This window comes from Dermacentor andersoni, chromosome 6, assembly GCF_023375885.2.
Source record: "Dermacentor andersoni chromosome 6, qqDerAnde1_hic_scaffold, whole genome shotgun sequence".
In the NCBI taxonomy this organism is placed as follows: Eukaryota; Metazoa; Arthropoda; class Arachnida; order Ixodida; family Ixodidae; genus Dermacentor; species Dermacentor andersoni.
The window spans coordinates 3,878,110-3,903,198 of NC_092819.1; the positions used below are offsets into that span (position 1 = coordinate 3,878,110).

Below are 25,089 nucleotides of genomic sequence, written 5' to 3' on the forward strand. Positions count from 1 at the left end.
ACTTTTTGCATGGAACTCTATGATAGTATCTCCGAAAGTGATTGATCAAGAATACTGCTCCAGATCGTCATCAAGCATGAAACAAATTCCCACAAACTGTGCAGAAACCTTCACTAGGGTGGCTAGAATAGGGAGGTGTGAAAACACACCTCCCTATTCACTAGGCAGCACAGTCTTGGGCACAGCTACTGCAGCATTCGTGCCATCGAAAACTCATACCAAAGTGCATCTCACATCTCTCTTCACTGGCACATTGTCCTGTAATGCTATGGGAACTTACCAGTTCTTTATTGGTCACCCTAGCCATCGCAGTGAAAAATTTGCTGCAACGTTCTCACATACGCTTTCAACGCACTCATGCTGTCTTTTACGCAGAGATTTCAGCAAAAACTTCTTTTGCCTTCCCTTGACATGAAACAATCAATAACACTGTCAGGGTTCAAGCTTTCCATACTGCTTTTGCTTTTCATATTGCATCTGCTTATACCTAAAGAAGTATCAACTCAAGCTGATATACCATATTTACCCGCATAATTTACGCCCTCACAAAGTTTGCGCCCCCCGTCCCATCCAAGCCAAATCACCGGTGCACGGGCACGGAGAGACTTTGGACGGCCGTGCCCCTTGCCGCGCAGGCGAGCGCATTCATACACAAGACGGGCTGTGAGTGCAAAGTCCCCTCTCCGGAAGCCCCTGAACTACGGTCCCTAGAATATTGTGTTCTAGGAAGACATGAACACGTGAACCTGTTCAAGAGTTGTCGAAAGTACTCAAGCGTTTGACCCCCTCTATCTCCCCTTCTCGGAGAGCATGGGCTCACTCCCACTGGCAGAATAAAGAGACCGCCACCAGAGACGGTCTGAGTGGATAGTCGCAGCGTGGGACCTGGTTTCTCCCAGTATTGTCGAGAAGAGCTTCAAGAAGATGAACGAGCTCAACGGAACCGAGGACGATACGCTTTGGGAGGGTGGTGACAGCGGCCACGATGATGATTCTGTCAGACCTCTCGACCAGTGATTCTGACTAGACCGAGCATGAATGGATCTGGCTGGTTAAAGTATGTGCCAATTCTGTTAAATAAACATGAACCCTTAGTTTAGGCTATAATTTATTTTCTTTTTAATCTATATACCGCATGCATTACTACAATTGCACTTTATTTCGGATGTGTTAGCGAAATCTCCGCGTAATTTGCACACCCCCTTCTTGGAGCTCTAAAATCGCGAAAAAAAGTGCGCAAATTATGCGAGTAAATACGGTATCTGTTTAGAAATATAAATTTGTTAAAGCTGATGCAAGCTGAACAACCTTAAATTTATGCTGCTGTTACAGGGCTTTTCTTCACCGGTAAATGTTCCTGCATTTCATAGCTTTCTTAATATAGTAAGCAGGAAATATTGGTTAAACATGCTGTACATTACAACGTGCCATTGTACTCAATAAAAAAGCAACACATATTTATTCCAGAAAGTAAGTTCATCTGAAGTTTGCCCATTGAAATAAGCGAGCTGTGTGTACACTGCAGCATAACTACTAAGTAGAAGACTTGACCCACTTCTTGCCCTTTCCATCCTTTTTATTTTGGTTAACTCTCCAAGACTTGCTAAAGAAGAAAAAAATAACCTGAAGCAGTGAAAGCACATTTGTTTCAGAAGGTAAGTTCATCTGAAGCTTGCACATTAGAATAAACGAGTTGTGTGTGAATTGCAGCATAACTGCTAAGCAGAAGACTTGACCCACTTCTTGCCCTTTCCATCCTTTTTCTTTTGGTTAACTCTCCAAGACTTCCTAAAGAAGAAAAAAATAACCTGAAACAATGAAAATGCATAGCTGAGTGTGCCAGTAGCACTGAGAGCAGCCAATAAACGATGGCTGCCTAATTTTTCACCGAAAATGTCTCGAACAGATTTAACGTGGACGTGAGCTGGAAAAAAAAATAGCTTGTTCTCAAGTGACTTAATCATGCAGCCCTACCGAAGTTCTTATGAAAAAAAAAAAAAAAAAAACGGCTTTCTTGCAGGTCTTTTTGTGAATTAAAAAACTCCAGCCCTTAATCAAGTGTAAGCGTGTCAAGTAGGTTCTCGGCAGACGCACACACACGCAGTCTGCGTTCCGTCCCGCCTCACTGCACGCGGCTTGCTCCGCCGATTACTTCACTCACTCAGTTCATTGTCGCGCGCTCCCCGCATGCCGACCGCGCACACACGCCTTCCATGTTCCCTCTTCCCGCCACACACTGCTGCCTACCGTCCCGTGCCTGCTACTCTACACAGTTGCCTACCGTCTCGTGCCTGCGACTCTACGCCACCTGGCGTCAGCCCGGTACCCTCACCAGTCCTAACAGAACGTAAACAAAACAGATAAGTTCGCAGCAGAGTTACATGACAATGGGACCAGAGCAGTGAAGAAAGGTGCGATATTGATGTCAGAGGCGGCAACAAATTTAGGAGAATAGTGGTGGTCAGGGTCAAAGCACGGCACTGATAACGTAAGTTCGGCATGAGCGCAGTCGACAAGAGCTTGATTGACTGATAGGAAATTCCATCCAAGAATAAAGTCGTGCGAAGAACAAGATAGGATGACAAATTCGATAACATATATAACGCTTTGAATGACGGCCTGGGCTGTGCACAACACTGAAGGCTGAATGCGATGCGAGGTTGCTGTATGCAGAGATAGAGAGGTAAGGGGCATGGTCACTTTGTTCAAATTGCGGCAAAGCTTCTCACTAATAATAGAAACGGCGGCCCCGGTGTCAATAAGTATGTGTACGGTGACGCCGTCTACGAACAGTTAAATTTCGTTTGCTGGGGAAAAATGAGGCCTTGAAATGTTAAACGTAAACACAGCTCTTGCCTCTGGAACTGCGACTCAGTTTTCCTCTTGGGCTGGGCTGGGTCGGCGAACCATTGGGGAAATGGATCGGCGACGTGGGGAAGGCGACCGGCGTGAATCGAAAGGGTGGCGACTGTAAGACGAGTTCGGAGGAAGGTTAGATGGGTCCTGACGCAGAAGTCGAGCAGGCCTGTAGCTTAAGGGGCCCCTACTGTCAGGTAAATGGTGGCTGCGATGGTGGCAGAATCGTGTTAAGTAGTTAGAAAAATGGCAGGAATAGCATATTGGCCTGTTATCAGGTGTTTGCCATGGGTTGATGACAGGGGCTCCAGCGGCTGAGCGACAACATCAGCGTAAATTAGCGGTCCCGCAGCAGGCTGCGGAGGAAGGGCAGGTGGCAGCGCTGCGGCAACTTACGTCTGAATTACGTGACGAAGCGAAGTAGCCAAAGTTGTCAACGGCTTGGGTATGCTATTCGCCAGAGAGAGTTGGCGTGCAACTTCCTGGCGGGTGGACTGCTTTATCTCCGGCATTAAAGCAGAGATGTCGGCAGCGTCGCGGCAAAAATCCAAGGGAAATCGATCCGCGGTGTCCTGCTGAGCAGCACATGCTGCAGCACGCTGCTTGTGCAGCTCGTTGTACTGCTGACAAAGCTGTATGACCTCGGCAATCGTCCGGGGACTCTTCGCGACGAACACCTGGAAGGCATGGTCATCGATGCCTTTCATGCCGTGCTTGATGTCAGCTTTGTCCATAGATGAGTTGACGCGCTTGAAGAGCGAGAGCACGTCTTCAATGTAACTGGTGAAGGTCTCGTCTTGGCGTTGAGCTCGACCACTCAAGCGATGCTCAGCCCGAAGCCAGCGAACGGCAGGACAGCCAAAGACTTATGCCAAAGTTGTTGTGAAAGCCGACCAGGTGGTAAGATCGGATTCATGATTGCTGAACCATAGGTTTGCCACATCAGTCAAGTAAAAGATCACATTTGTGAGCTTGGCGCGGTCGTCCCACTTATTATAGGCACTTAAACTATCATATTCGGCGAGCCAGACTTCCGCATCGTGGTCGTCTGTGCCGCTAAATATTAAGTCAAACCCCGTTACAATGAACGCCACATTACCGAACATTTCAAATTAATGAAGTTTTAAGAAATCCCATGCCGACTGCTTATAGTTTCAATGTAAAAATATTTCACTACTACGAACTTCAGAATAATGAGCATTTCAGAATAACTATGGTTATTTAATTTCCGTGTCATCTTAACAACACCTCAGTACTGCGAACTCATATCCCGAAATGCGAGGATTCTTAGATTTCAGTGTATCCCTCAAGGCAGTTGGAGCTCTAAGCTAGCAGACGACGCAGCGCGAAGAGCGGGCGCCTTGCAACTTGCTTCCCGCAAAAACCTGAGATGGCGCGGGGAGGAGAAAGATGCGAGTGGGGACTTTTTTTTATTTCCTTCTTCGTTGCGGAGGCAACGACGCACTAGGTTTTGTGAGTGGAGAGGCAGGGGGCTCGTAAAACCTGAGACGGTGCAGCAGAAGGAAAAAAAAGTAGTAATTGATGCTGAAGTCGGCCGTTTCTTTTTTTTCCTGTCGCGGAGGCGACGACGCATCACGTATTTCTTGCTTGTTTTCTCAGTTGTTCGCGTGCTGTCACCCGTATCAGGCCTGTCCATCTTGTTTTTCTTCTGGTTATATTATTGTGTTAGAAGTACGTGCCGGCGTTCACGCTGCCATGAGCTCAATAACTCTAATCACGGCGAAAAAGCGAAAGCAGCTTTCTTTGAGCGAGAAAGTAGACATTCTTCGCGAGATAGAAGATGGGAAGAAACAATCCATTGTGGCTAAAGAATGTGGAGTGGCGCGGTCGACGATCGCCACGATTCTCAAAGATAAAGAGAAAATCTTTAGGCACCAGCAAGAATCTCAGCTTACCCCATCAAGGAAGCGACTGCGGCTCGGCGATTTCCAGAATATTGACGCAGCAGTGCTGACTTGGTTTAAAGACGTGAGAGCACAGAATGTGCCTGTGAAACGAGTCCAAGGAGGTACCGTTTCAAAGGTAGGACGTTTGCGTTACTGAAATGCTATTGTTATGGCTAATTTTTGGGCTTTCAGAATAACTAACATTTTCCTGCGGTCCCCTGAAGTTCGTTATACCGAGATTTCACTGTAGCCGGATGGCGCTGCTGGATAACGCCAGAGCAGACGATGGCTGGGGGCACTGGAGCAGCAGCCTGGGACGGTACCGGATCATCCATTGCAATAGCTGGTGGTAGTGTCTAACTGCGGAGTTCCAGGATGTCGAAGAGAAACCCAGCAGCTCCACCAAATACAATGAGGGTGTTTGCCTAGCAGCGTTAGTTCTAGGTTTGTAGCGGTAGGCTGAGACAGGTCAGTGCTATATCGAAACGGGAAGGAAGCATTTCTCTTCGTCTTCTTCTTTTTCACCAGCACCATGCCCACTGCCCAGTGCCTTCAGTACAGTTGTATTACTTTGCCTGGCTGCTGGCTTTTGCCAAAGTTTGGTTGTCCTGTGCAAAGGCCCAAGCATCTCGAAGGTACACATCCAGTTCAACAGCTAGGGCATGAGGCACGAAAGGGGGCACCTCGGTGCCAGCTGCCTGATTGTGATGGATCCATGGGTTCCGTAGTTCCCGCCCACCGCACGAGAAGGCATGCGTAAAGCCAGTAAGCGCACTTTCAGACATGCGCATTGCAAGCGCCATTCGGGCATCCTTTTGTCCCAGTCCCTGTGGGAAGTGCAGTAGCCCCCCAGGCATTGTTTAACTGTTGCACTTTGGCGTTACGCAGTCTGTCCTGCTGATCTGTATGGGACTGTGTGGCTCTCCTGTATTCCCCAGTGCTGGAGAATGCCTTTCCACAGTTTGCTTATGAATGGTTTGCCATTGTCGCTAGAGACGGAGCTAGGCACAGCATGCCGGCAAAAAACATAGATCATTTTATCAATGATCGATTTGGAGGTAGGCGCATGTAATGGGAAAAGCTCCACAAATTTCGTGAACTTGTCCAGCACCACCAGGATGTACTTGTGGTGCCGAGGGGTTGTGGGCAGTGGCCCAATAAGGTCCACACTTAGCTGCTGGATTAGGTGGGTGACCCATGAACTGTCCACTGTCAGGTGTAGGATGATAATTTGCGTACAATAGAATACCATGATAGCTCTAGAAGAAAACTATGCAGCAGCTTTCCTGGACAGCGCCAAGGGTAACAGGCGGCAGCACTAAGGTGGTGCCCCAAGCAGCACCCACAGGGTCCCTAGTTGCATCGGCGGGAAAGGCAACAGTGCCTGGCAAGGAAATGCTCCGCTCTTCGTTGCACCTACCCATTTTAACCACCCTAGCATCCTGAAAATAGGCTCTGTCACCATCACGATGATGGTGCGTCTGGTGGCTCTGACAGTAGGTTGTTGCCAACACCGGAAATTCGGCTTTAATTTCGTATCTCATTATAACATGCAGGCAATTTTCAGTGATTCTCACGGAAAAAAGGTGCACGTTAGATTTGTGTAAGTACAGTATACTCCAGGCACATTCTAGTGGCCATAAATGCAATGAGAATAAAGTGACAAGGTTTCAATCTTTAAAGCTATTTTTCTAAGTTTGCATTTCTTTCACCAAAGTCACAATTTATTACTTTTAAACATGGAACAGCCTTTTCTCTCTCGGTGTTCTCTGAAGTGATATTTCACTTAGAATGCAACTGTGGGGTCATGATTATTAAATGTTTTGCCTTTCTTACTATAAAAGAATTGAAATTTTAGAGGCAGGGTGAAAATGGAAGGTACCAGTGTCATTTATACACCAATTTTCTTTCAATAAAAAGTAATAAAATCTAGAATACAGTTCTACAGTTGCACAACCTGGGTCCTCCTAAGACAACATAACACACAAGGAGGGGAAATTTACTTAATTTTGCAATAATTTTTGTTAGTAGCCATAACTGCCAACACAGGGTAGGGATCGTAATCATTTAAAAGTATGAGCTAGAGCAATGATAAATAGCTCAGAGCCTTAAATCATTGTAATAAACAAGTCACTCAATTTTCATTAAAAATTATTAAACTGTCGGCAGAGAGTGAAGAAGAGCAGAAATGAAGGCTGAGAAGTTTTAAACAAGCATGCCACATAAGAGCGCAATGTAGCAGCAATAAATGCGAACCTGCGTAGGCTGCAACTGAAGCTAATAAATAGGAGGCGAGCTCTCACTTAAAGAAATGTCTCATTCCCTTCGAGTAATGCAGAATTGACTCAATTGTCAAATGTGATCAACAAACAGTAAGTTTGTGACATCTAAAAGTGCAGCATGACTGAAGTAGTATTATCTCAGTTTTTTAACTCAGAATGTAAGAAGCCCATGACATCACACATGTGTAGTCACCACTTACCCATTGATGAGGTCCTCATTGTGACGGACTGGAAGTTCAGAATACTCTTTAACTTGGGTGAGAAGGTAGAGTATCTTCTCAATAGATGCGTCAACACTGAGCTGGTCATAGAGAAGCCGCATGGTCTCATGGCTCAAGTAGTAGAAGGATGAAATCTTGCCCAGGGCTGTTGAGATCAAGGTGCGTTCATCCTGTCAGAAAGGGAGCAATGATTTCAAAGTAACTGCCGTAACCAAGACACCCACAGCTGGCCATAATCAAAGCTGTACATTTTGTAAATTAAATTTTTGTGTTTTATGTGCTGAAACCCCGATTTTATAATGAGGCACACTGCAGTGGGGATTAAATTTGACTACCTGGGGACACTCAATGTGCCCCCACTGCGTGGGACATAAGCGTTCTTGCATTTTGCATTTTGAAGGGAAGTATTTAATATTTATTAACAATAAGTAATCGTATTTAATATATTGTAACACAACTTTTTTTCAGAATTTTCGTTGCTTGAACTCAAACCTCGCATTACATTCAGCAGTGGTGGAACAGCCACTTCACCTTTCGGCACAGGTCATGGCGCAGACAACAAGCCGGTTTGGCAATGTAGCAGCAGGCACCTATCGTGCAGGGTCCAACACACATGTGCTTACCATATACCAATGCAAATTTTAACTGATATAGTCAATATGTTGTGAGGGTATCGAGCCGACACCAGGTAGAGTCGCAGCCACGAGACGGTAGGCAACAGTGTGTGACGGGGAGGGAGAACATGGAACGCGCCCCAACGAACTGAGTGAGGGAAGCAATCGGCGCAGCAAGCCGCGTGCGGTGCTGCGGGACGGAACTTGACAAGTGAGGGCTCGTCCGACTGGACCTAACATGGAGGACCAAGAATCATCTAGAACCACCCAGCCAGTTGTGCAGCCTCTCCTGCCTTCTTCGATCGTCCAAGGACTGCTGGCTTCGACCTCCTGAACTGCTATGGAAAGGGAGAGACTCGCGGCTGATATAGCTCAAATTCTGCGCACCACGCGGCTCAATGACACGGTTAGGCCTGATGAGACAACCGGCATGGCTAGGCCCGACGAGACAACCGGCGCGGGGCCAGCGCTCAACGTCAAAGGTGCATCCGTCCTGCTGCCGAAATTCAGTGGCTAACAGGACCGACACTCACCGCAAGACTTTCTGGAGAAGTACTCGGAGTACTGCGATATTGCGGGGATCCCCATGATCGCCGTTTGCAGTAACGTTTGCAGAACACTACAGAATGGGCAGGAGAACCCTCCCTCCCCCCCCGTACATCTCTCACAAAGAAGGAAGAAGTAATCTGGCGGAAACTGCAGATGGGTATCTTCCCAAACCTGTATATCCTACACAAATGGCATACTGAGGTGCACTCTTCCAAATGCAAAAACTGTGAAGGAATAGCAACCCTAAATCACATGCTCTGGGCTTGCCCAGCACTAAACGGTCTATATGGAAATAAAGAGTCATGGGAATCCTCCCTCCGTAGCCAGGAAGAACAAGCCCAAAAACAAGTCATCGTTCAAGCCCAGGCCGCCACCGGTAGCCAACTAATTCCGGCCGACGTCTAGGGGGGAGGTAGACGGTGAAAGGGGGAGCTGCGTCTCACCCCGATCACCCATACTCCCTGATGGGTGCAAATAAAGTGCTTTCTCTCTCTCTCTCTTGGCAAAAGCCAGTCGGGCAAAGTATTACAACAAAAAGTGCGCTCCAGCAAACTTCCAGGTTGGAGACTTGGTTCTCTGGGACACGCACCCGCTAAGTAAGGCAGCCATTGGATTCACAGCCAAGTTTGCCCCTCGACGCACAGGGCCATATAGAGTGACTGCACAAATTGGACGCAATACCTACAGACTCGGAGACCCGGCAGAGAGAAACAGAAAGGCCTCGCTAATGCAGACCAGCTGAGCCCTTATAATGTGCCTTGGAAGCCTTCTTCACAGTATAAAGGGGAGGGGGGGGGGGGGGGTATCTGTGAGGGTACCGGCCGACGCCAGGTGGCGTAGAGTCGCAGGCACGAGACGGTAGGCAACTGTGTAGAGTCGTAGGCACGGGACGGTAGGCAATAGTGTGTGGCAGGAAGAGAGAACATGGAAGGCGTGTGTGCGTGGTCGGCATGCGGCGCGCGCAACAACGAACTGAGTGAGTGATGTAATCGGCGGAGCAAGCCGCATACAGTGAGGTGGGACAGAACGCAGACTGCGGGTGTGTGCATCTGCCAAGGATTTCCCAAAATAAAGAATGTACTTGACAATATTATGGAGACAGGTTTGCGCAAAGCTGGCCCTGGAAGTGCGGTCAGGAAAGGACGCGACGCACAAATGCCGCTATGACCGCGTTCGTCGATGCGGCGCGAGAAGGCACCACAGACAGAATGTCAACAAAAGCGTGCTTATTAACCCTTTCAGGGTCAATGACGTAGTATACAGCGCCGCAAACAAGTTCAAAATGGTTGATGCCATATATTCACGACACCATCTGTATGTTTAAAAAGTGTGCCAATTTCCTAACTTTATCTTTTCTGGCATGTGCTGCGACTATGCGGGGATACAGGGAACTTTTTTTCTCATGCCTTTCTCTCTCGGTTTTGGTTGCATGGTTTGTTTGTTCCAGCACATCTATATACTACCGCATGTGCATTGGCAGAGGCGCGGGTGGGCGGCGGTTAGTTTGGGTTTTGTTCCGTGGGTGTTTTCGGCGCCTTGCACTCGTAAAACTGATGGCTAACTCATTTCTAATCACTCAAAGGGCGACCGCTTGTTACTCCTTTGCTTATTACTCACAGGGGTGCGCATATGAAGGATGTCACTGTGCATGCATTTCTTTTTTGGAGACTTGCGATGAGTAATCGCCTCTGGTTGGCGATAAGATGAAGGATTAACGGAAGTTTGTCACATGTTTTGCTTTTCTGACGGGCACACAACCACACAGTTTTCATGCGTGCACTCAACTACGCAGTTCGATTATGCTATGGACGTAAATATTAGCGTAAGAGCAGGAACATTTGAGACTTGCGAAATATTCTCAGGTGTGCATTTTTTAAGCCTTGAACTATGTGTATAACAATGCATCAAATTTTTAATTCTTGTAAGTTTATTTCCTTTATTTATTGTTGTTATTCATGAACAAACAGTACAAATATACCAACGCAAAATATTTTTTCTCACGTTACGGTCAACTTAGAAAAATTACAGTAAATTTTTTTCGAAATAGGTCCCTCTGAAGAATTTAAATCTGCAATAAATAAATTGACCCTGGGAGGTCGCATATGGCGAAAAAAATCAACCCTGAATGGTTTAACCCAGGATGCAACACAGCGCGACAGTCACGGCTTGTGGGTAAAGGCTCACCGCAAGACCGATCGAGTATGCGCGCCTGCACTGAACAGATCATGCAATATACTTGTGTCATGCATGCACATTAGGAAATCTCAAATAGGGGCCGCAAAGGTTTTGCGGCCACAAATAGCTTCAGTACCACTGCACATGCGGGAGATGCAAATACAGTTTTGTGTTTGCGTCGGCAATGCTATTTCACTGAAATAGCGCTGGACAAAAAAACTTGACACAAAATTTTTGCAGCAACGTACCCACTGAAGTGACGGCTCTCGCCTTGTACCACATTCGCTAATACCATTCTTAACTATGCACCACGGGTGATTCTGATCGCAGCCGCTTTTTTGCAAACGTTCGCTATCACCCATAAACATCGAAAAAGTTTACCTTTAATCCTATAATGCGACTTCCGCCATCGGCATACTCAGCGGTACCATGCGGGTTCGATGAACACCGAAATAAAGCGCCCGCAAGACAATACGGTGGCACCAAATTGTACATCTGTCTGGGAAAATGCGCAAATGATGAACCAGACGAATTCGACGGGCCCATAGTGTTCCTCACTATAGAGTGAGAAACATGGACGGGCCCCTGCTTCCTTTTTTTTTTTTTGTGATGATGATGATAGCACGCTGTTAGTTTTGATTTCAGCTTTGCTAGCCTCAAAGCATCGACGGAAGGAGGGTTTCGCTTTTATGCATGCTTTGGCGCAGTTTGGCGCAATTGGTGCAGCTGTTCCCCTATTGATTCAAATAGGTGCTGTCCAAAACCCTTTGTTCATTACATGTTTGTGGCTCCCAGAGACTGGCGGATTCAACCAGCAAAAGCATAGCCTTTAAAACTAGCATTTTAAATCAAGAAGGTTACACCTTCTTGATTGGATGCCACCTCTACCTGGTACAACCTGGACACCACCTATAACGGCAAAATTGACCATTTTAAAACAAATATTCTAATTCCTGCGGTTTCTAGCATTACATTGGCAACCTGTACCTTTATGTTTAGATCCAATCCATAGACAAGCCTACCGAAGTCAAAACATGTACTTTTTTTTTTTTTTTAGCCAACACCAGAGTTGCCAAGTTTGACTACTCTGTGCCAAATTGGCTACTTTTGAAGGCTTGTGGTGGAAAAATTTTAGGGTTCAATACTTGGCTACTTTCCAGTTACATTTAAAAGCAACATTATCCTATAAGTACTACGGACAAACCAGACAAGGTATTATTATAAAATGACGTAATTCGCTGTACTATACCTATTATGCTACACAATGTGCAACGAAGTTAATCACATGCATGTGTATATGGAAAGGAGGATGCAACCTCCACCTTGCAACTGATGAAATCCACTCAACAGAAACACCTTTTGATTCCTTCCATGGAATGTCTCCTTTTATAGTTGATTGCTAAAAAAATTATACGGGGGAAACAGAAGTTTCATTACGGTTCCTTGATGAAATTGAGTAAAGGCACCTGAGAACACGCCAATATATGTCTATGAGAAGTACTAAAAAAGCACTTTTCTTAAGAAATATAAAATCCTGACTCTTTTACAAAATTGAGATATGGCATAGGGATACATTGATGAATAAGGCAAAAGATGCCGAGAGCGAGTGGGGCTATATTAATCCAGGTACAACCAATTAGGAAGGCCCACTAAGTTTCAACAAGGACACCCCCTCTATCATACGGCAGACATTGTCAGCTCCCGACTGGACGCTTACCATTATCATTGAAAAGGAAGGTGTACAATCGGAAGTTTCTGTAATGTTATTGACGGTTCTGTTGTCCCCGAAGCTTGTGTACTCCGATTTCATGTATGCGCGATGTAAATGGTGTAGACCTTTCTGGAAAACACATGGGCACCAGCGATTACTCTGGAACGTTCGATGGTTCATGTATAAAAGCTGACGCGCTTGACCCGCAGATCAGATTTCGCCAACTGGCGACCGTGTTCGCCGCTAATGTTGTGCTTCGAGTGTAACTTGCTTTTGTGGGCACAAGTTCACCCAATAAAGTGCCAGTTTTGCCATTCACAGTTTTACAGCTGTATTATTCACCGTCACTACTACGTGACAATATGAACAGCTTATCCCGTTCTATGCATAGTCTTCTGCATATACAAAATTTTCATACACAGTAGAACCTCATTGATATGATCCCATTTCGTACAACTTCTCGGTGCCAACATTAGCAATAAAGAACAGAAAAAAAACGACCTAATACAGGGATGCTTTTTTAATTTCTTTTTAAATGGCTGATATCCTAGATCCTAGACAACACAATCTTTCAGCAGCAACATTCAGTACATTGCCTAACTGCGATTGCATGATACGTTTTCCAGCCACTACACCTGTCATATGTAAGGGGCATACGGTGCACAAAGGAAGAAGAGGACGATGTGCATGTATTGGTTCAAATGGCACGAGCCCTTGAGGCACGTGACCCAAGCTGTGATCAAGGGAGAAGCGGCGCCGAGCTGGGATTATAGTTGTGGCTCTGGGCGAAGAAGGTTATAGAGTGAGCATCGTAGTGGTGATGGGAGCCATGGAATCTACATGTGTCCATGGCTCCAACATTCGAACATACATGTGGAGCCATGGAGGTTCAGCCAAGTCCATGACGCTGGCAGGCCAGGGTGTGGCTGTCGACCTTGGCGATGTTTGAGCGAAGCTCCTTGGACCTGCTGCATCCTCTAACGGCCGTGCCGGGCACTTCAGCAAGGATCGCCCTTCAGAGGCAGACCACCACGTACGATAGCCCCGGGGCGTCTCGTCGGAGCTCGAAGAAGTAGCGGTGGAACCCGGAGTTAGGCCTAGGCGGTGAGGCTGGAGTGCCCCGTCACCGATGAAGTTCAGGACACCGGCATAAGAGGCGGACGAGCTGACACCAAGGCAGCAACATTTATGGAGTTGGCGAGAACACAGACCATGACGAAGATCCGACACGCATTGGTCTCGGAAGATACGTGCGATGACAAAAGTCTGTAAGAACAGTCCCTTCTGATGGTGTTGTAGCTATAGACTAGGGGTGCCTGACTTTCGCGTAGAAGGCGCCAAGGACTAACGCAGCCGGCAATTGGGACATGTTTAGTGACTATTAAGTAGCTAGCATAAGGGCTAGTATTTCATCATTGTGTTTTCGTTTACAGAAGTTTCCAACTGGACAACGGTGAGCGCCATCACAGGCACCGGAAACAGTTGAGGAGCGCCTGGACGAGGCTCGAAGCTGATCCAGTCCCAAGTGCAGAATACCACATCAGGCTTCCTCCTGCAGCCAGACGGCCACAACAGCTGCAGGCCAGCATGGAAGCAGCCACATGGGCCAGCCCGGGCCAAGCTACCCAAGACCCGGTCGAGCCGCGAAGATCAACGCGCATTAGACGGCCTGTCGCATGTTATGGCATTGATGACTAACCAGACATTTTGGAATTGTGTAACGGATCTTAGGAGAAAGAAATGTTGTATACTGATATCACGTGTCACGCTGACACTGCATTTTCATGAGTATCGCTTATCAGCCACGCAAGCAGCAGTCGGCGGATCACATATTCATCACCCTATAAAAGGACACTGCATCAATAAACGTTGTCTGTAGTGTATCAACCGGACACCATCCTGGTGTCCGGTTGATACACTACAGCAATGGTCTCAAAAGATACGTGCGATGACAAAATCTGTAAGAACGGTCCCTTCTGATAGCGCCACAGCTATGGGCTAGGGTTGCCCAACTTTTGCGTAGAAGGCGCCAGGGACTAACGTAGCTGGCAATTGGGACATGTTTAGTGACTATTAAGTAGGTAGCATAAGGGCTAGCATTTCTTCATTGTGCTTTGCTTTATAGGAGTTTTATGTTGACTTTGGGGTAATTAAAATCTGTTTGCTGTGCTGCTCTGTGTCCCCCGACCCCATCTCTCATAACATCCGCACGCCCCCGTGATCGGTGATACACGACAAGGTCCCATGCGAACAAAGGCGATCACGCACGCATGATTGAGAGTAGTAGGCACCCACCATGGCAGCTTCCCTGCAGTACTTGCCTGCCAGTATCACATAACAATGCCAGCGCACATTTAGTTTCCTCTTCCAGTACCAGAAAATGTCCTCGCGGGTCACTGCAAGTTGCATTCACAGCTATCACCACCAGCCCTATCGCATTAAGGATCTTCACCCATCTGTCCCACAGTGCGCGTAGAGTATTGCTGCTGGAAGAGTGCGGCAGGCTTTCAATAGGCTGCTCGGGCCCCACCAACTCGACATACGTCAGCATCATGCAGCTGCAACTATTCTTGCCGAGTAGGCACGCCAAAACTTTCCGCCAAAATGCCCCATCTAAAGAAGCTGCCGACTTCAAGGAGTGCAAACATAAGTTTGGTAAACTTGCTAAAGCTGCAAAAATGACAATGCGCGCCTCGGGCTGCTTGGGCTTCACCAGCTTGGCATGCAATGGCATCTCATGCTACAATGATTAGCGCAATGCTTGACATTACAGAGATGTCAACTACAGTTCAGTCTGCCAAATTTTTTATGACTTCGATTGGATTGGATTGGAAAAACTTTAATAGAGTTGTAGCATATTTTGGTTAGCATGTTTTCTTGTTGAATTTTTTTCGTAAACATACGAACGATGTTCTGCTGCACTAGAAAAATTCAATAACGATGTATAGTGCTAGAGCAGACAAGGACAATGGAGGAGAACACAACACGAGCTCTCATGTCCTCGTCTGTTCCAGTGCTTTACATCGTTACTCTGTCCCACCAACAAGGCCAAAGGGCAGCGAAAATTCTGGCTTCACTCTTCAATGTACATAACAGTTGTTACTACCTGTTACTATTATTACGAGAGAGTTTTAAAGATGGGGAGCCAAGAAAATAGCAGGCTATGAATGTACACGTACAGAAACCAAGACAACTTTTGGGTTTTGGTTTTGTGTTGACACAAGACTAACAACAACAAGAATGAAAACTGGCTTGGACGAACGAATTGGACGAACAAGCTGAAGCCAGTCAGAACCAAATATTCTTTTTGTATGCATGGAACTGACAACCATAGCATATTGGCATGCATATGTGCAGTCACGCTTCACGACTGATGACGACATAGCTATTGTGTATGAAGTGCATGCCATAAGCTCAACTGAGAATGATGCAAAATGGCCCTTGTCATGAAAAACCTTGTGCAAGGCATGCGGAAAATATATTTGCTACAACAAGATGCACTGATTGATGCTGATCACGCAGTTCATACACAGCCACCTCGCTAACTGAAAAAGGTAAGTACCACATAAACAGGTGTATACCCATGTGTTCAACCACCACCTCCCTCTGTATATAAGTAGCTTTCGTCTGCCTATTTCTGTGGCCGTGTTGACAAGCTTGTGAGAGCTGTGCCAAGCAGTACGGCAGTCTCTCACATGGTGTAGCCAGACAGACAAAGTTTTGTCAAGCCTATAGCTGCAAACTGCAAGGAATGCCAAGTACCACGCATGTGCATTCTGCAAGTGTCAATTTTTTATATAAAATTAAAGATTTGCCTTTTTTGTTTTTACCACTGTGGTGCACCGAGCACCCAGCTTGATGCTACTTCATTCACCCCAAATTTTAACTCTATCTTTGTTCTCTGTACCCAAGAGCAGCCAACCCAATGTGACTTGGGGCCTGACCCAAAGCTTTGGGTTCCCAATTCTGAAACTCTCTAACAATGTCCAGGATATACTATTAGTTAAATAGAGATATACCATAGTGGGAGTCTGAAATGAAGTTCTTCAGCATAAATCTGATAAACTACAATATATGTAGCCAAATTCGAGCCACCTGGTTGTGTGCTACAGCATGGAGCTAAATGAGGCATGGTGCAAAATCACACAAAAAAAATTTTACATGAATGCTGCTGCATTCATGTAAGCGGACACTAAATGATCTGAGGTGGTCAAAATGAGGCTACAGCTACGATGTCCTCATAGGTCAGGTTCAGGTTTGGTATGTGAAACATCCCCAATATTACATGGCGGCCCACATTCTTCCTTGTGCACAAGAAGGCCAGTCTAAGAAGCTGTCAACAGGGACTCAAAACTACTTATCCTGCGAGCAACAGCGTTCAACAACAACAACAAAAACAAACAAACAAAAATCACCCACCGAGTCTACCTCTAGGCAGTAGGAGTCTTGCAGTGTGCGCAAAGCCTTATTGACAAGATTTGACAGGAAGGTGTTCATTAGCTTGGGTTCCACTTTCTCAAGGCCATAGTACCTGCAAGTAAGATTGAAGGCTCTAAACACACCGGTAGATTTCAAAGAAAGCAGCCAAATACATCTAGACAATATGCTATATATTGCACCGTAGCGGTGACGAGGCTTTATCCGAGCAGACAGCCTGTTGGTTAACAGGGCAATCCCAGCCATTTCTTTGGGTGAACAAAGCTCAATAAAATTTGCCATGTATATTCACCTGAGCCCTTTTGGTGATTTGAGCGAAACAGCATAACTAAGAATTGTAATTTTCCTGCAATGTAGTCTGAAAGGAACGCATGTGCACTGCCAATCGGTACTCTCAAATGGATTGGGTATTTCTCCTAGCTGCCGTGTGCTTGTTGTTCATGGTAAGCACTGGTACTGCCCTCTTTCAAACATGTTGGCAAGTATTGCTGTGAGTGAGTGTGCTCAACTTAGCTGCTAGTGTTCTGGCACAAACAATTTTCAGCATAATCATTTACTGTGAGAGCAGCGCAGTGCTTAATTAAAGAATTGACGAATTGTAGCACAGAAACGCAGACAGGTAGTACGTTTGTCTATCATATTACTTCCTCCATCTGCCTATGTTTTTCTGCGCTATAATTTGTGAGTACAAAGATCCGCAATGCTCAAGAGTGTTTGCTCTGTCTGACTGCTCCATTGTGCTATGATTCGATTTTTACTGCTGCTCCCTTGCCCACACCATTCTCGCAGATGCTTCGCTTATATTTCTTTGTACTCACAGCTTGCTGTTTATGTTAGTAGATTGTTACGAGTGGTGATGTTGAAAGCAATCCTGGTCCTCGCTCCCCCAAAAATCTGAGCCTTTCGCAAGGTTTTGCTGATCCACCATCGTTGTCTGAAATGCTCGCTGAGCTCTTGTACGAACAGAAAAGATTAGTTGAGGATATCAGCGAAATTAAAAACTTTCAACAATCTGTTAATACACGTTTTGAGACTATTGAATCACGTCTGGCCGCTCTGCAGTACTTGTCACATAAGCCTGCCGTCGAAAGCGGCAGTTTAAACAGTGAACTCACACATCTAACAAAAGAAATTCACAGCCTTTCAACTAAAAATGATGAATTAGAAAACCGTGCTCGTAGGAACAATTTAATCTTACACGGTCTGCCAGAATCCTCTGATGAAGATAATGAATGCCCGTCCTCAAACATTGCAAAATGGTTTGAAGATAAACTTAAAATGAGCTGTCCTCAAATAGAAAGATGCCATCATCTTGGATGGCCTTCACGTGACCGTCCGCGACCCGTAATTATAAAGCTTCTGGACTACCGGGAGAAAGTTTCGGTGTTAAAAAGTGGTCACAAGCTTAAAGGGACACTAAAGCGAAACAATAAATCAGTTTAGACTAATGAAGCATTGTTTGAGAACCCTGCAGGCCGTTATTTCAAAAAAATAGTTTGATTATTAGATGAGAAAATGAAGGTCCAAGTATCAGTATTTGAATTTCGCGCCGAAATCCCAGCGCCGGTATGTCAGCGTGACGTCAGGGATTCCAAAATATGTTTTCGCATTTGGGCCGCGTTGGCTGAATAAAGGTTCCCGAAACTTGCCATGTTTAATATTTGGTTCCTTTAGAACACTATGTAGTCAATCTGTATCGCTATATGTAATTAGTAGGCCCTGGAAGATGCCATCAAAATCCAAGACGTCACAGCCCCCAGGTGCAGGAACTTAAGTAGGCGTCACCACCCGTATTTCGTTCTTGCGCTTTTTCTGGCTTACCAAACGTCTTATCGTTGTAGAGTGATGTTTTTTGATGTTGTAAAACGGTAATTTACTGATGCAGAAGAAGTCATTTTTCACTTTAGTGTCCCTTTAAGAAAACCGATTACCGTATTTCAGAAGGTTTTTGACTACGTGTCTGGAATATCCGCAAAAAGCTTTGGGAAGCGTCTGAGAGTTTTAGGAACAACGGGTGCACGGTACGCATACGGTTTGAGCATATATTTATCGATAAACTTCACTACAACTGGAACAGTGCTTCTAATACATAAGAGAAAGTACCTTGTAACACGCCACAAATAGTGTCACACCTGCCTCTTCGTTTTGACTACTTCGTCGCAAAACCAATAACCTCCGTGTATTAAATATTAACGCAAGAAGTCTTCTAAATAAATTTTCCAACTTCATCCCTCTAGTATCTAGTAACTGCTCATTCCCCCCATATTATAGGCATTAGGGAAACATGGCTACATGACGGCATATACGACTCCGAAGTTGCGTTAAATGGACACACGTTGGTAAGAGTTAACAGACCAAATGGTAGAGGCGGCGGTGTCACCCTCTATATTGTCGCGGTACAACGCGGACAGAACACAGGGAGACGTTCTTCACGAACAACAGGACAGTCTGTTCAAAAACAAACAGAGCAGAGACACGTCTTCTTCGTCATCGACCGATCTCACTCTGACCCACTATAGGCGGAGTCCGCTAGTGCTCCCATCGTCGTCGTCGTCTGCATAGAATACACGCGTCATTTGTTTCTCCCTACGAGAGCATCGTCCCGATTCTAAACAAGAAATGTCACTTGCGGAAAGTGAAGGCCGCTAGCATAGTCATTCGCTCACATACGGCTTCATGCGCACAACATGCACAAGTTCAGGACGGTGTGTGCGGCGCCGCGTACAGTTGGGATTATCGGGAACGACCTCGTAGGTGACATCACTGAGGCGCTGCAATACCCGATATGGTCCAAAGTATCGCCTTAACAGTTTCTCGGAGAGGCCTCGTTTCCGTATGGGTGTCCAAACCCACACTCTGTCGCCGACTTCATAGGTAACTATTCTACGGTGAAGATCGTAGCGGCCTGCGTCGCAGTCTTGCTGCTGGCAGATTCGCAAGCGCGCGAGCTGCCGAGCTTCTTCTGCGCGTTGCGTAAATACATCGGCTTCCGTATCAGTGTCGTCAAAGTCGTGTGGAAGCATCGCATCCAGCATCGTTCGTACATCCCGTCCGTGAACAAGTGAGAACGGAGTCATGCGCGTCGTCTCTTGTTTCGCCGTGTTATATGCAAAGGTGATGTAAGGTAGGATGTCGTCCCAATTTTTATGATCAACATCCACGTACATGGAGAGCATGTCTTCAATTGCTTTGTTTAAGCGCTCTGTTAACCCATTGGTTTGTGGATGGTAAGCGGTGGACTTTCGTTGGGCCGTTCCACTTAGTAGCAGGACGTGATCTAAAAGTGCAGCCGTAAATGCGGTTCCTCGGTCGGTTATTATGACGGTTGGCGCACCGTGTCGCAACACCACATGCTCAATGAAAAAGCGCGCTACCTCGGCTGGTGTGCTGCTCTGGATTGCCTTTGTTTCAGCGTAACGTGTGAGATAGTCGGTTGCGACGATAACAAAGCGATTGCCTGCAGTAGAAGTAGGGAGTGGGCCCAAAATATCCATTCCGATTTGATCAAATGGTCTTCGAGGGACCTGGACGGGTTGTAGGAGGCCGGCTGGTTTCGTCGGAGGCGACTTGCGCCTCTGGCAGTCGAGACAAGTGCGAACGTGATGTTTCACGGCGGTGGTAAGTCTCGGCCAGTAGCACCTTTGCTGCACTCTGGCCAATGTTCGCGTGTAGCCTAAGTGACTAGAAGTCACCTCGTTGTGGCAAGCTTGAAGTACTTCCGTACGAAGAGCTGCAGGAATGACAAGCAGATAGGGGGACCCGGTCGAAGAAAAGTTTTTTTTGTAAAGGACCTTGGCCCGTAAACAAAACGACAACAGTCCTCTTGTGAAAACTCTAGGTGGTTTCGCAGATCTTCCCTCCAAGTAATTGATTAGTTCAAGCAGCTCAGGGTCGTCCCGTTGTTGTTGCGCGATGGCGGATGTATCCATAACACAAAGAAAAGCTGAGTCTTCTTCTTCGGGTGGAGCAGGTGACGCTATCGGCGATCGAGACAAGCAGTCAGCATCCGTATGTCGTTTCCCCGACTTGTACGTGACAGTCATGTCAAACTGTTGCAGCCTTAGGCTCCAACGCGCCAGTCGTCCAGAAGGATCTTTAAGGTTTGTCAACCAACATAGTGAATGGTGGTCGCTGATAACGGTGAAGTGGCGGCCATACAAATATGGGCGAAATTTCATAACCGCCCATACCACGGCGAGGCATTCTGTCTCAGTTGTGGAGTAATTAGCCTCCGTACGTGAGAGTGTTCTACTTGCACAGGCAAGCACTCTTTCTGTGTCCTCTTGCCACTGCACAAGAACAGCTCCCAAGCCAACATTGCTGGCATCAGTGTGGAGCAATGTAGGAGCGGTCTCATCAAAGTGAGCAAGCACTGGAGGTGTCTGGAGACGTTGCCGCAAGTCGTTGAATGCACCTTGCTCTTCGTCGCCCCATACAAAAGCAACGTCGTCTCTCGTCAGGCGAGTTAACGGCGACGCAATGCGCGCAAAGTCTGCAATAAACCTCCGGTAATAGGCACAGAGGTCGAGGAAGCGCCTGACAGCCTCTTTGTTGGATGGTACGGGAAACTGTGCGACGGCTGCATTTTTTTCAGGATCCGGCCGGAGACCTGTGTGGCTGACGACGTGACTGAGAAACTGCAGTTCCTCGAAGCCAAAGTGGCACTTCTGCGGCTTCAGGGTGAGGCCGGCGGACCGTATGGACTGCAGAACCGCTTCAAGCCGTTCGAGGTGTTCTTCAAACGTTGCGGAGAACACGATGACATCGTCGAGATATACTAAGCAGGTTTTCCACTTCAGACCCGAAAGTACAGTATCCATGAGGCGTTGGAAAGTAGCAGGGGCAGAACACAAACCGAAAGGCAAGACTTTAAATTCGTATAGGCCATCTGGCGTCACGAAAGCAGTTTTTTCACGGTCTCTCGAGTCTACTTAGATTTGCCAATATCCGCTTTTTAAGTCCATTGAAGAGAAGTAACGTGCCTGTCGAAGCCTGTCATTGAGTCATCTATACGGAGAAGCGGGTATACGTCTTTCTTTGTCACCTTATTTAGCTTTGGGTAGTCCACACAGAAACGCAAACTGCCGTCTTTTTTCTTGACTAGAACTACAGGAGATGCCCAGGGACTTGTTGATGGTTGGATCACGTCATCTTCAAGCATTTGTGTCACTTGTTGTTGTATGGCTTCACGTTCTCTAGGTGCCACACGATATGGATTTTGGTGAATTGGTGTTACCGTATCCTCTGTAATTATTCGGTGCTTTGTCAGAGGCGTCCGACCGCCGCTGGACGTCGACGCAAAACAGTCGTTGAACTTGGCCAATAGCGTGAGAAGCCGCTTGGGTTCGTGCTCCGACAAAGCAGTGCTAACGTCAAGTGCAGGAGCTGGGTCTCGCGTAGGCGCTTCTTCGAGTAGTGAACAGCAGCCACGAACATCCGCAACGCCGTCAAAATAAGCCACAGCTGTGCCCTTGAGAAGGTGCCGTCGCTCTGTGCTAAAATTCGTTAGCAACAGGTTTGTGCGCCCGTCGGTGACATTCACGATTCCTCGCGCGACCGAGATACCATGAGTAAACAACAACGAGGTTATTTGGTCGGCAACTCCTTCGCAACGAAACGGTATGTCGCATGCTACTGAAACAAGGGCACACGATCGGGGGAAGATGACGACGTCGTCTTCTGTTAGACGAAAGCAGTTGTGCTGTGGTGATAAACAATGGACTAAACCGGAGCTCTTATAAAATGTCACCATGCGGTCCGGGATGTTAATTACGGCGCCATATTCTTTTAGGAAGTCCATTCCAATAATCAAATCTTTGCAGCATACAGGAAGGACGATGAAAGCGGCCACGAAAGAAGAATCCCCGATGTTAACTCTAGCAGTACATCTTCCAGTAGGCATGAGTAATTGGCCGCCTGCCGTCCTTATGTGAGGTCTCGTCCATGGCGTCTTCACTTTCTTCAGGCGGAGGACGAGTTCCTGACTCATTATAGAGAAGTCGGCACCAGTGTCGACTAACGCTGTCACCGGTTGCCCGTCCACGAAAACATCAATGTCGGCGCTCACAATTTCTTCAGTGTTTATCGCCTTCACGTCGTTCTGCAGCGAGAATGTTGGGGGTTCTTTAGTGTCTTGCGGGAGGCCTGCAACCTTGCCCCCAGAGGTCGCCGCCTTCAGTTTCTCCGACGGGGGCTGGGCGACCTTCGTCCTCGGAGCTCCGCAAAAGTACGTCCAGTAGATGAAGCCATTTGACGTGGAGGAGTTGGAGAGCGCGATTGACGGCCGAAATCGGACCGATCATTGGGCATGGATTCGTCACTCGGGTGCGCTATTGGGGGTCCCTGAAAAGCAGCGTCGTCGCGGCGTAGCATGGCGTCATCATTTGCCCGTCGACCATAGTAGGACGCACGAAGAGGTCGAAATGATGTGTCACGATGCCAGCAATGACGCGAAATATGGCCGGCGCCTCCGCAGTGAAAACAGAGTGGGCGCCTATCGACAGTGCGCCATACGTCGGTTCTCCGAAGTTGCGGCCGTCCCGTAGCGTCGTTTTGCGGCGGTGACCAAGACGCGGCGAACGACGGCTGGCGGTATGACTGAAGCGGCATAACGGCTGCGCGCCTCGAAGCCTCCTCTTGCGGCGACGACCAAGGAGCAGCTGTCGGAGGCTGTTGGTACAGTGATGTGGTTGCAACCGGTGGTGGACATCGGACAGCAGCGGCGTAACTAAGAGGTCGCTGGTGGTCTTGAAGATCGGTTACCGGGAACACCTGCCGGATTTCATCACGCACCACTTCGGCGATTGACGCAACGGGTCTATCTAGTGTCGGTGACAGGATCTTTTGAATTTCCTCTCATATGAGCTCTCTGACCAACTCACGCAAGGAGTTCTGATACTCGGTAGTCACTGTGGCGGCATTGATTGTAGTGCTGGTGGACAGTCGATCGTATTGCCTGCATCTTTGATGAAGGGCCCGCTCAATAGCCGTAGCCTCTTTGATAAACTCAGTAACAGTGACTGGCAGATTGCGCACAAGCCCCGCGAACAACTGCTCTTTTACACCTCGCATGAGGTAGCACAACTTCCTATCTTCGGTCATGTTCGGGTCGGCTCTACGAAAGAGGCGGGCCATGTCTTCAGCGAACATTGTGACCGACTAATTAGGTTGTTGCACGCGAAGCTCCATCATTTGCTGGGCGCGGTCGCGTCGGTCGGCACTCGCAAAGGTATCGGTGATCTTCTGCGGAAAGTCATGCCAGCTCGTGAGGCTGCCTTCGCGGTTCTCGAACCAAGTACGGCCAGTGTCGTCAAGGGAGAAATAAACGTGGGAGAGCTTTTGCTGCTCGGTCCACTGATTAATCTGTGCGACGCGTTCATACTTGTCCAGCCAGTCTTCAATGCCTTCGAAGACTGCTCCGCGATAGCGATCGGGAACCAGCGGATGCAGAACGGTTACCTGTTGTGGACTGGGAAACCGACTGCTTTGGGGTGCTTGTGTTGGACTGGTTTCGGTCACTGTGGAATGTGTGCAGCTCCTGGAGAGATGTGGTGTTTGCCATATACAATGCCACCTGAAGTTTTCAGTTCTGGAAACCCCATGTGAAATTGAATTGCTCTTGTGCAAGATTTATTTGGAAAGGTCATGTGCACTAATTGGAGTGCTTTACCAGCCTGCCGGCTCTTGTGATGATAAGTTCAGTTTACTTAGCAACATCTTGCATGATTTGAAATCATCAAATATAATACTTATGGGAGATTTTAATGCACCAGGCATTCACTGGCCCTCTCTCACCATTACCGGCTACGACGTGTCTCTCTCAAAAAAATTATTGCACCTTTCCCTATCACTCAGTCTTAAACAGATTGTCCACGAGAACACCAGGGAAATGGATGTCCTAGATTTAGTTTTTCTTAGCTCAAGTCTTTTCGAAAGTGGCTTCTAGTGCTGCGTTACTGACGGGATTTCTGACCACAAAGCTGTACTGTTCTCAGTTTGCTGTATTGTTCCCAAACTGCGGATCGAGTACTGCACTTTTCGTGATTTTATCCGCACCAATGATGCTGCAATTACTGACACACTTAGCTAATCGTTTGAGAAGTTTCATGAATTATCTTTGAACAGTGATGTTGATGTTGCCATAGGATTTTTCGAGCATATTGTTGAAACATGTATTAACAAGTTTGTTCCCTTGAAAACAAAAAAGAAAAATATCAATTCACCGTGGATGTCAAGAAAACTACTGCATTTATCGCGTCGTGTTTCAAGATTGCACAAGACTAAAAGAAATGTTAATCCTGTCAAAATTGCAGAGTTCAATGATGCCAAGGAGGAACA

General features: G+C 47.0%; 1 protein-coding gene across 2 annotated transcripts in view; it reads right to left on the reverse strand.

Moving 5' to 3' along the window:
• The window catches only part of LOC126521606 (activating signal cointegrator 1 complex subunit 3-like), a 414,950-nt gene that overhangs the window by 79,695 nt on the left and 310,166 nt on the right, over window positions 1–25,089 (reverse strand). For both annotated transcript variants that reach the window (XM_055065750.2, XM_055065751.2), the window contains 2 exons: window positions 16,735–16,846; window positions 7,246–7,436 (listed from right to left, as the gene is read on the reverse strand). In XM_055065750.2, the coding sequence (XP_054921725.1) occupies window positions 7,246–7,436; window positions 16,735–16,846 (303 nt within the window). The remainder of the gene's footprint in view (window positions 1–7,245; window positions 7,437–16,734; window positions 16,847–25,089) is intronic.